The following is a 12,628-nucleotide window of genomic DNA, read 5'->3' as shown; positions in this document are numbered from 1 at the left end:
CTCTTTATCTGTTAGATTTTTCTCCTTAATGGTTGCTACATGTGTTTATTTAAGAATTGTTTATTCTGTATTTATTCATTAAATGTCAGAAAATAGTAAAAGAAAATTTGCCAGAGCCCAAGGTGATACCTCATTCTCTCTGACCAATGGTGTCTGAAGCTAAATAACTAACATCAAGTGAAGAATTTTAAGAAAGGGAGAATTTCTTTCAAAAACACATGCACACTATTCTTGAGCCAAGTTATTATCTGCTTGTGAATGGATTTTGTCCACTATGTGTCAGAAGAACTGGAGGATGAGGCAGGGATTAGTCAGGAAAGGAAAACTATTTAGTTTAAGGGGCTTAAAGTTACAGAATTTCAGTCAAAACAAACACTAAAGCAGGTGACTTCATTAATACATTCCTCCTGTCTGGTTTTGTGTATCTTAATCAGCTGTATGAAAGCAGCACTCTCAGGACTCTGTTAACCTTTTCTGGTTTGGGGTTTGGTTAGAGAAACAACCTGACAAAGTAGTGCCACCTACTGGTTTGTTTAATAATACAAAGCAGCACTGAGACAAAATCATACCAATGTGTTTTTGCTAATGTGAGACAAGCGTACAGTAACGTTGCCTTCATGAAGTCATGTTTCATCAGTGTGCCGAGTCACACGCTTCATTTGACATATTCAGGCTCACAGGTTCACATCATCAGGTCCTAAAAATGTGTTATCATGAAAATGCACTTAGATCAATTTTGTGTATACAATACATTGAGTCAGAGTGCAAGAGTGTGGTAAACAGGAACTCCACATTACACTTTCTTCTTCTAACCACACACACACACTTTGAGCTTCAATCTCAGTATGATCGCTTTATATTTTCACACTAATCTCTCTGTAATCTGAGCCAGACCCCATGCAAATAGGGCACAAATAATACAATTACAATAAATACGATAAAAGTTTGAACAGTTTTTTAAATAAGCATGCATCTCATGCTTTAAATATCTCTAACATGCACTCTAAAGGGCTCTACCATTTATCTGCAACTGTATTTTGGCTGTTTTAGTGAGTTATGTCTTCTGTAACCGTAAGAACAAGCAATTTACTATGATAGGCACAAATTACATTTTTAATGTGATTTTAATATTACTTTGTTCATTTCATTATTTATTATTACTTTACTTTTGTTCTACATTGATTCTCTTCTATGTTGCATTTGGGGGAAACAAATGCTGCATACTTGGCTAATAAAACACATTCAGATTCTCATTCTGATTATAAAAAAGGTGCTGTCAGTTAAATTGTACCACTCTCTGCTTTTTTTAACCTAAACTTACACATGTTGTGTTTGATTATGGAAAACAGGTAAATGTCTATTTTAACACATGATAGTTGGCATATCATCTAGAACCATGTGTTCCTGTGAGTCCACAAGGAAACAAGAAAATAAATCTTATTTACTTCCTGAAAATCTCAATATTTAGTCTATGTCACAAGATGGAAATGTAACTGTCACAAAGCTTTTTACTAAAGGTAAGATGTCAGTTGATGGAATTAACCTGAATGATGATGGATTAGTCGTTGTATCAGTAATCAATTAAAGGAAACTAAAACAGTAACACACAGTGGGTTTGACCAACGGTGGATGTCAATTCAGAGTGATGCTTTCCATTTGCAAAAGCAGTTTTGTTGAAGGTTATTTTGAATGCAAACACTTGTGCACAAAGTGATCATTGTGAGGTCAAAACGGAGGAAATACACTGTAAATTCTTTAAGTTAATTTGATTGTGTTGCCTTTTCTTCTTAATGTAAGAGCCGCATATACAAAGACGCTGTGCTTTGACATTGTGGCAGATACTTTGATGATGCACTGGTGGAAGTTACCTGAACTGATTCATTAGTTGTTCATTGTAACTAAACGCAGAACTGTAAAATGTACATGACTGAAAGCTACATCTAGAACTCTGACTTTCTCACCACTGTGGGGTTCCCGCTGCTGAGGAGCTGTCCGACCTCATGAAAGATGCTTTTACAGTTGATGGATTTGTCTAGAGAGCCTCGCTTCACGATGACCGCCACAGCCAACAGGATCTGCTCACGGACATACTTCTGCAGACTGGAAGGAAACATGGAGGTGGTTGAGGTTCAGTTTCTTACTCAGGGAGACTGAACGCTGGTCATCACAGGGATTGAGAACAGTAAGAAAAACAAAGTGAAATAGGAGTGTTGTGTCTGAGGGTGCAATCACAGCTGCAGGTTGTTTTGCTTGGCTTCTATCATATAGCAAAGTTCACTTTATTGCATTTTTGTGTTTTGTTCACACTGTAATCAAACAGAAGTAAACAGAAATCCTTCCAGCTCGCCTGTTGAACAGAGTTTTTGTAACCTGTCATTGCACCAGGTCAGAGACTTAGGTGGATTCTGTTACTTGTTGTACCCATGACAGACTAGTCTGTGCTCTTCTTCTCTGCTGTTTATACCAGTAAACACATGAGGAAACAGTTTAATATGAGCATCAACCCATCAGACTTCATTTAGTTGTGTTCAGGGACTCCAGGCTATCAGACGCCACCGTCCAACTCATTCTGTACAGAAAAACTGAATTCTTGGATCAAATTGTTTGAAAAATGCAATTTAATTTTCTAAAAAGAGAGAACTGCAAAACATTTCAGGCACCTTGTTAGTGAGAGAAAGCCCTTTTCAACTGGCATCAATATTACCTTCATACAAACAAACCAATCAAATGCTACTAATACAAGCTTGGTGTGATCCCACCCACATTCTTGTATTTAGCCAATAAAAAAGACCATCATATATGTGAGATTTGAAAGGTTTGTTGATGAAAACGAAGGACACTTGAATTACTTTTCTGCAAGTCTCTGTGCTTTAGACTTATGTAACATTTTGTATTTTATATAATGTGTTCTGTGTGTTTTCTGCTTTGCACTGTTTGTTGTTGTATGTTTTGATTGTGGGGGACTACAGGTGTTAATTAGCTTTGAGCTAACTCTGGTGCAGTGCATCATTTATGTTAAGAACTGTGCACTGCCCCAATAAATAAATACAATACAACATGGGATGAGGTCTATTGATGTTCTTGTGATTCCAGCTACTCATCAATGGAGGTCAGCAGAGGTCATACATAATTAATAGCAGTGTAACACTCACACAGGCTTGATTATCATTCATTCTTTCTTACTTGGGTCTCTGTAAGACGTAGGTGAGGAGGAATGCCCGAAGTGACTCAATGCTGGTTTTCTCCAGCAAGATCCACTCCCGCACCACGGCCTCCATGATGGCTGTGGCTGCCTGGAACAGCACATAATCCACCTTACTGGTCTCTGTGGGAGGGAGAAGAGAAATATAGGGGGACAAAGATAGTTTCAAAACCAACATTCATGTAACAGCACAATAAAGCAGTGTTTTTCAGGGCACCCAGGATCAGGATTGTAAATAAAGGCATTGACATACTTTGCGGTAAATCTCACTTCCAACTAATCATTTAAACACAGGTGCTGTTCTAGTTAACCTAAAAGATACTAGCTGTTTAAACTGAAGTTTGCAGATGGTCTGGTGATATCTGAGCGAGCATCCTGCCTCTCTGCCGGCTGAGTGCATGTTTATGGTTTTATGGTTTTAACTGCAAGTAACCACGATGAAAAAGTAACCAATCAAGTGAAGATTCAGTTTAGTTTGTCTCTGTTGTCTACTCAGACTCTCTTCATCTCACTCTTTTTAGACCAGTTAGTCTGCTACATAAATGTCAATAACATCAAACGAATGTCCAACCTTAGACTGTAATCTACCACAAATCTGTTTGGAGACTTATTCAACTGATAGGATGTATAAAAGCTCTATTTCTATGATGCTGAAGTCAAAACCATATACCAGTTGTAGGCAAATAGTGGCCAAGGGGACAAATCTGGCAAATATTTGACTTAATTTGACATAACATAATTTGGCCTATCTGAAAAGAACAGATTTGTGTCAATAACAGCACTTTGCTTCGACTATAAATGAAGCAGACCACAGTTCGTGTGTGGATGAGCTTTCAAATTCTCATGTATGTTCATCTTTACGAGTCATTTTTCTGTCAAACGATTAACATCAGCTTCCGTCACTTAATGGGAATTTTGACATCTGCCCTCAGATTCTACCCTAAAACTGTTTTATAAATCAAGTTTATTCTTGAATGAATTCAATTTAAAAAAACAAACATTAAAAACATATTATACCTGCAGAATGTCAGCAATAAAGTGGCCACTGTTTGAACTTAATTCTTCCACCACTAGTTAAGATGCTTTTTTCTTTTTGAACACATGGCTTTGTATTCAGTTCACTGCAGGACGTTTGTGGCACATGTACAGAATCACAACATTAAGTGAAATCAAAAAGTGCAACAGAGAAATCCTGAAGAGGAAAAGAATCTTGCAATTGAGCTGTACTTAATGTAATTACATGGCGTGCACACAGAAAGCATTTCAGCCGAATTATTCAGTAGTCCATGTCAGACGCATCTAACGGAACAGAATCACTTCTATTTTAATCTGTCTAAACAGGCTGCGCGTTGGCTCACTTGCATTTCACTCGCACTTTACACACACAACCATGACCTGACGAAGTGTATATTTACATCTCAAGTCTATTTTCTTCAATTTAAGCCCGAAACTACAGTAATTATGTGTTGAGCTCTGAGCGCTGCCAAAACGCTGGTGACCTCCACTGTTCTGTACTGTATACTGAGACTGAAGGCATCCCGCTGCAAGCTGCTGCTGTCACGACACCTTCTGTGTAGACACGGTGTAAGAATCAGATTATGTGACAGACAACCTTATTAAGGTGTTCACATGATAGTTTTAATAATCTGAGTAAGGCAATGTATTTATTTATTTAGCACTTAATTACAAATAAACTCAGTGTTTTGTCAGTCAGTCTGTGTTTTACATGAAAATGCACACAGCAACAAGTGAAAGCCTCAAAACACACTTCAGCTTGGAGATACGTGACTGATGCACAAGCAGCCAGTTCAGACAGCTGCACTGGTTAAAATGGAAGTGCATCTGTTCTGTGAGTTGGATGTCAGGACAGACTGGAAAATGTGGCTGATATTCATCCTTTGTGAACATGGTGTTGCTTTGGTTGCAGGTGACTTATTAGAGTCTGTTTTAACCTTTTGGTGGCTGACATGCAGGGTCAGGTTGAGATGTTGGTGGAAATCTAAACTAGGAATTTCCAAAGATCCCAGAAGATCACAACCAAAGTTTATTTTTTTTGCTTGAGAGTAGAGGTGAATGTATGACCGACACCCTGGGCTGGAATCCAGGATATCATAGCGTGTATCTCCAACAACCAGGATGCCCAGGAGAGACTCAAGAGGACTGCTTTGTCAACTCACCTCCACTTACTACTAAAAACAATAACCGCAGCTTAGATGAAGTGAGAAGTATATTTTGTCTGTAATCTCCAGGGGAGAAGGTTTATGATAACATCGGTGTCTGAAGCCCAGATTGGATGGAAAGACTAGCGTGGAATGGATGAAAAGTCTGTTGAAACATTTCCTCTCGCTGAACAATAACTGCAGATGTGCCCTTGAGCAAAGCCCAACTCTGCTGCTTCCAGCTGTATAAAAACAACATGGATGAACTCATGTTTATAAAAAAACATCAAGGTTAGAAATACGCTGAACAGGCTAAATAATTCAATTTCATCCAATTGTTACCCAAGATGTGCTTGCAGATGGCAAAAGGGGATTTGGACTTCCTGAAGGAGAGGAATACGTGTTCAGCATGCTGCCTCTGCTCTGTGCTGACCATGGACGGCGGTGCCTGGAAAACAAACACACACACACACACAAAATTACTTATACACAAGGCTAAGTATTTACAGGATTTGTACTCACTCCGTTCCAAAATACTGAGTTCCAAAACATCCAGAAATCAAATTCAAGTTTTCATTTACGATTTTAAAGGTTTTCTTTGTTGGAATATGTTACTGTAGCCATTTGTTACCACAGTGCTTTGAAGTGAACAAGCGCATAATGAAAACAATGTAGATATGAGGCATAAGTTTATAATTATTCAGATCAGCGACGAGGTTGACGCAACGCAAACTATAAAAGACAACAAAATTCTCAGGATTTCCTGATTTCCAGTTTTTCTTCACGCTGATGAGTTTCACAAGATGCAGGTTTGACCATGCTAGTGTCACTTGGAAGCACCTCATGCCGTGACATATGAAAAGGAAGAAGACTTTCCTACTGATATGCATATTACGTGACTGAAAGATTACTATAATTTGTGGAAGACTCATATTTACTCCTTGTGTTGAAAGAGATCCCAATGAGACTGCTGCTGCATCAACACAAAAACATCCGGAGCCCTGATTGGTTAATTGAAAGCCAATCATGCAGCTGAAGGAGGCACTATGAGTGGTTTGCTAAAATTAGAGACTGTACAGTATGTACAGTGAGTGAACATTCAGTCAGAGGATCGAGTTCATTAAACCCAATGTGATTATCACTATCACACACTGTGATCTTATTACAAACCAGACAGTCAATAACAGAAGAAGCCCCTGCTTAATAACAAGAGGCGTAACACATCCAAATATCCTACAAATAAAAGTGAGAAAGCACAACACACACTCAGACTTTTATTGAGGAGTGTCGCCATGATACGGCTCAGCAGGAAAGTCACATTCCAGGCCTAATTGCAGTAAAAGCAGCTCTGCGGCTGAGGGCAGTGGAGGAAAGAAAGACCCTTTTATCTGAGAGAGCAACCCCCCCACCACCCCCCCTCCACACACACCCACACTATGATGGAGATGGCAGACACACAACACACCAAGATCACGTCATACTAGAATATCAGAATTAAGGATTCTGATATGATGAATGAATAAAATTCAAGGACGATGCATTTTAAAGCTACACTAATAAATGTTATCATATTAACAGTGGGAGAAAAAAAACACTTAATGTAACCTGAAAGGAGTCGCTTTAAATGACGAACACACAGATAATGATCTTCCAACTCTGTACTCCACCTCATCTCTACACAGCATTTTATCGTCTTTCAGCTCATTGTTCTGGTTTTACAGCCCGCAACTTTACTGTTTGGGTTCAGTCTCACCACACACATCTGTCTCATTCCCAGCCACACCAAACAGCTGTTTCCAGTGAAAATGCTCAGATGAACCCATTGTACACACATGTCCAGTACCACAAACAGCAGACTGACGAAGTTAAGAGACTAGCTAGAGACGCAGTGGAGCAGTTAGCAGCCAGATATTTCCTTCAAGAGTTGGTGAACACCAAAGCATAAGTAAAAGGAGAGTGAGTATTGGATTTTAAGGGGACATATTATGCTTCTTGTGATTTCTGTTATTTATATCCTGTTATGATATCTTTGTCAAACATGGTAAAAGTTCCAAAACTTGAGGTAAACATGTGTAGAAATGCTCCTTGCAAATCAAAAGCCTGGCCTTCAACCTGCTCTAAACGCTTCGTTTTTAAATGTTTTTTTCTATCAGCTCGTCATGCCCATAAATGGCCGTCTGTTCCGTAGTCTTGGTTGCTAAGGTTGTTGTTAAAGTTTTTCCATGTGTTTTACCATGTGTTTGCGTTGTCCACTCTTATATTTTGGATCAGATTTCAGCTCGAACATGCACGGATGTATTTGAGAAGTTGACATTTCTAGTAAAGAATGAGGAAAAAGTAGTGAAATCCTACTACTACAGTTTGTTTCATGGTTTGTTAACACAGCCTCCTGAGTCAGCGGATGTCTATCGAGGGCTGACCGATCAGAACAGAGTGGGCTCTTCAGGAGGGGTGCCTTAAAGAGACAGGTGCTAAAACGGCCTGTTTCAGACAGAGGCTGAACTGAGAGGCTGTGTTAAGGGTCAGTATGAGTTAAATAAGAAGTTTATTTTAACTGTAAATCATACAAAGATATTCCAGTAGAGCCCCAGAGTAAAAATATAAACCTGGAAATTTGCATGATATGTCCCCTTTAAATTTGCCATTCAGCCACAAACACGACTCCAAATGAATCCTGATGGTGCTGATGACTAAATATGCAACTGTTTGCTAATATGTTCACCATAACAACTTAACAGCTTGTTGCACTGCCCCCAATTGGGAAGAAAATTAATTAATCCAGGATTAAGAACAGACTTAAATAAGGATTATTAATTTAGTCATAAACGGCCATCAGGAACATCTGCATTAAATATTCTGATTAAAATATTTTTTCATCTCAAACATTAGGCCAAAAACACCTACAAATCAGCACTAAGAACAGTATCAAAGTATATGCATGCAACAAATAATGATAAAAGTAATTACAGAAACCAGCCACGAGATGAGAAGATACTCTTTAGTGTCTGGACTGCATAAGTACACTCAAACTGTCAGGAGAGAAACCAATTTCATTCAGATGAATGCATGACTTCTAAAGGCTACTCTATCAATATGATGAGATTACTGTGAACTATCTGAATCATAAAAGTTTGATTTTGTTTGGTCTGTTCACAATTACGTCAGCATTATGTAATCAATTTAGTGCCAATTTACTGTCTGCCTTTTTACTTTCACTAATGTGGTCTAAAACAACAGCCTTGCAATAAAATATTATACTCAGTTTTTTTAGCAACAATTATTCAAGTATAATCCATTAGTTGATCAACAAAATTAACGGGCAACTATCTCAATCATCACTTACTGGCTTTGGTTATTTTTTTTAAAGCAAATATAATAATTTGCTGGTTCCTGCTTCTCAAATGTGAGGATGATGCTCTTCTTTGTTGTACATGATTATCTTTGGGTTTTCATCTCATTTTCTGACATCTTATAGACAATGATTCATTGATGAATCCAGAAAATAATCGGTAGATTAATCGATAGTGAAGACAATTGCTAAATTGCAGCATTAGTTGATTCAACTTCATGGTGATTTTGGAGGCTGTGGTTTATGGTGCTGTTAAACTGTACCACATTATATCCGTTAAATCAATGACGGTAGGTTGAATATTAGAAACACATAAGTAACTTTGAAAGTCATGTATATTTAAAACACACGATATGCAACTTCTGCAGCTAGTGGTCTCTCAATCAAAACAATGACAAAAGACGAAGTTTGATGACGTTATGTATTAACGTGGGATTATGGAAGTTGTTGTCTTCATTCTTAAACAACCAGCTTCTTCGGGTTAGGATTACTCCAGTGTTCATCATTCAGGATGTTTTTACCGGGAACCGAATTATCCACAGGTCTCCTCCTCTCCAGAACAAACGTACACTGGGATTAAAACTAGTAAGAACACTGAATAAAGCAGTTTCACGCTGTTCGCCAGGCACAGAACGTCCGGTAGGGACCGCTAGCAGAGCTGCTGCTAACGTTTGCTCAGCTTGTTTCTCTGATAACTTAAGATCCAGATGTCCAATGACTAAAATCCTTCATCCGGTTAACCGATACAGTCAAAAACAACCAAGATCTAAAAAGTTTATCATAAAAATGTGGCTTAAAACTGAATAAAAGTCCATTTATGACAACCACATGCTGACACAAGCATTTTGTGTGCGTATACTCTTTGGTAGAGGGGGTATGACGCCATTGACAGGTGACTAAATGAAACGGACCGTTACTTAGATTAAAATGATTTCTTTGGGTTTGAAAATTGTTGGAAACATTTGGGATAATGTAAGTACACAACTTAACAAAATATATAACATAAGTTGTCGTTTTTAGACATTTTAATGCGGAATATTTACATATTATACCTTTAATCAACAGTCTCCTACTGATTATCTAGACACTTAAATCCATAATTCACCTAATACCTGAAACAACATCCATTCAGAAGACCCCTGCTGACCAACATGTGTTCAGTATTAAAGCACTTGACATGGCTGCTGTGGTGCTCAAATAGAGCAAATAATGTCCTAAAACAGACGGAGGGCAACTCTGTCCACTACGTTTAGCGTTAGTGTAAAACCATAGGAAGGAAAAGCAACATGGCAGAAAGCAACATCAGGCTCTAGCTTGCACATGAGTCCAGTACACAGTCATGACAGGCACATGGTGGGACCCAGTGGAGGCTGGAGGGAGCTCAGAGGAGGGAAAGGGACAAACACTGGATGGAAACGAGTGTTTTGGGTGGTACAAGATAACACAAAGCTACTGGCAGAGCGAATAAACAGCGTGTAACGTTAAAGCAACAGAGCCGAGATACTCTAACTGTGTCCCCACAGAGTAATAAAACTTAACGTAACGTCGGCGGTTGAACGGACAGAGACACGAACCGCCGCAGTTTGTGGAAAACGGAGCCACATTAGAAAGTGTCTGAACGGGGAGTCGTTTATCAGGGTGCTGGTTCATGAGAGGAAGCACGTAAACAAAGAGAGGCTGACATGTTAGGATGATAGGAGGATTTTTGCGGGATGGAGACACACAGGGCGCTGCGCCACGCATCGCTCACAGACCGCGTCTCCGGTAAAAACCCAACATATCAAACAACAAAACCCGCGAGAGTCCCCCGACTGCCAAACTCCACCCGAGACACAGGTACCGTAAATTTACCGTCTCCGCCATGGCTACAAAACAACGCTGAATTTCTCACCATTAAAACTTTGGCAGCGCTTTCCAGCTGTGTGATCACTTCTGGTGCACCGACCGCCGCCATCATCGTCCCTCTCCAATGACGCGCCATGCGCTCTGCATTCTGGGACAGCACTGGGACCCGGCGGGGTTTTTCAGCGCAGTGAGGAGGCAATTAAATATGTATTATAATATCATTAGATATATATTATAACATCATTAGATATGCATTATAATGTCATTATTATACTAATTATTATACATGAATGTAATATAATATCATTATATATGTATTATACTATAATTATTATACTAATTATCATACATAGAAGTATTGTAATATAATTATATATGTATTATAATATAATTATTATGCTTCCATGTTGGAGGCAGGCAGCGGGTTATAAATATTCACTGCTCTGTCAGACCTCAGTCCTGCTGTTTAAAGTTCTGCTCACTTCAGCAAACTCCTAAAATATGAAAATAACATGAAAACAACAACAGAACATTTCAAGTTAAGAGCCAGAAAGCAACTGAGAGTTACAGTAAATTGCTGGTTGTGTATATCTGGCCTTAGAGAACTCTTTTTTAGATCATGCCTATATTTGGGACAAGTAAAAAAGGGAAAATGTAAGTGTAAAAGGGAAATTACAAATGAAATGTCACAAAATGTCACACAACAGTGGTGTAAATCAGTAATCTCCAATTAGAGGTATTTTTTACCCCAGAGGGTACTTCTGCGGGGTATGTGGAAGGATTGTGGAGTAGCTCAAGTAATTTTATCAAATAAAAAATTTGATTTGATTAAACAATAAGTCCACATATTGAGTCAGGTATAACACCTGAACACCACAAGCGTGAAAAATAATGAGAAAACAAATGCAGAGAAGAGAAGTAATGGATAACTGGTTAACATAGATAGTTAAAAGAAATGAATATGGTTGAAATACTGTATAGAAACTATTTCAAGTGGTTGAAAATTTGATAAATAAATGGTCGCAATGGTAAAATGTAAATAATAAATGGTTGAAATAGCTAAAAGTATTTTGGATAAACAGTTACTTAGCTAATGGATAAATGATTGAAAGAATAACAGATAAACAGTTCATATAGTTAACTTAATGGTTGACAGGTTGAAATAGTAAAAAGTCATGAATAAATGGTTGAAATCTTAAGTTTCTGCCAATCAAAGTGGTGGTGAATAAACCTAACCAAACCAACCTAATATATCCACTTTTATATCCTTGATAGTTAAATAACACCCAGTTTAAAATCACACATTTTGAACGTGACAGTTGGTGTGGATGAAGGGTTACCTGAGTTCATCTGACTGGGTTATGGGGGCATGGAACCACTGGTGTAAAGTAACTATTTACTCAAGTACTGTATAAGTACTAACTTGAGTATTTACTTGACCTTTTCCTGTCGTTTGAGCTACAATTTTAAACTTATTGCAGTTTCCTTTTACCATTTGTTACATTTTCTAAATTATAATTTTCCATTTTTAATACTAAATTCAATATTTAGCTCATCAATTTTGAAGTAAGATTTCTTAGGTTTGGTCAATATTATTTTAAAAAACAGAAGTCATCATTTTTTATAAATCTGAAACTTGAAATTACTGACCCCTTATCTTCACTTATACTGTGTACATTTGCATTACATGCAGCATTGTTTATATTACATATATAAAAACTGTTTACCCACTGAAAATAGCTCAGATACTTTATTGTGAAGTAAAGTCACACTAAAAGTCCAAATAAATGATACTATAGATATAGATATAGAAATGAAACAGTGGGGTAACTGATTTCAGGTGGATTGGATTGGATTGGCTGCAATGAACCTCCACAGAAATGAATTATTCATTGCATTACTATTCATTTACATGGTGTACAGCAGATATTTACCTAAGAGTCTGATTTTATTAGATAGAAAAATTCAAATGCAATATGTGACCTTAATCTCAAGCTTTGACAGACCTAGAAATATGTTACAGATGATAATAAAGCAACTGTGTCCCCTTCAGTTCACACATCAAATGTTACT

The 12,628-nt window shown here is 37.9% G+C and overlaps 1 protein-coding gene across 1 annotated transcript in view; it reads right to left on the bottom strand.

Moving 5' to 3' along the window:
* Positions 1–10,699, bottom strand: part of xpo4 (exportin 4) — a 60,538-nt gene extending 49,839 nt beyond the window's left edge. The window contains exons 1-4 of the mRNA XM_067604337.1: positions 10,602–10,699; positions 5,704–5,809; positions 3,184–3,325; positions 1,962–2,100 (exon numbers count right to left, since the gene is read on the bottom strand). Coding sequence (XP_067460438.1) covers positions 1,962–2,100; positions 3,184–3,325; positions 5,704–5,809; positions 10,602–10,691 — 477 coding nt within the window. The 5' untranslated portion in view covers positions 10,692–10,699. The remainder of the gene's footprint in view (positions 1–1,961; positions 2,101–3,183; positions 3,326–5,703; positions 5,810–10,601) is intronic.
* Between the last annotated feature and the right edge of the window lie 1,929 nt (positions 10,700–12,628).

This window comes from Thunnus thynnus, chromosome 11, assembly GCF_963924715.1.
Source record: "Thunnus thynnus chromosome 11, fThuThy2.1, whole genome shotgun sequence".
NCBI lineage: Eukaryota > Metazoa > Chordata > Actinopteri > Scombriformes > Scombridae > Thunnus > Thunnus thynnus.
This window is presented reverse-complemented; position numbering and strand designations above follow the sequence as displayed.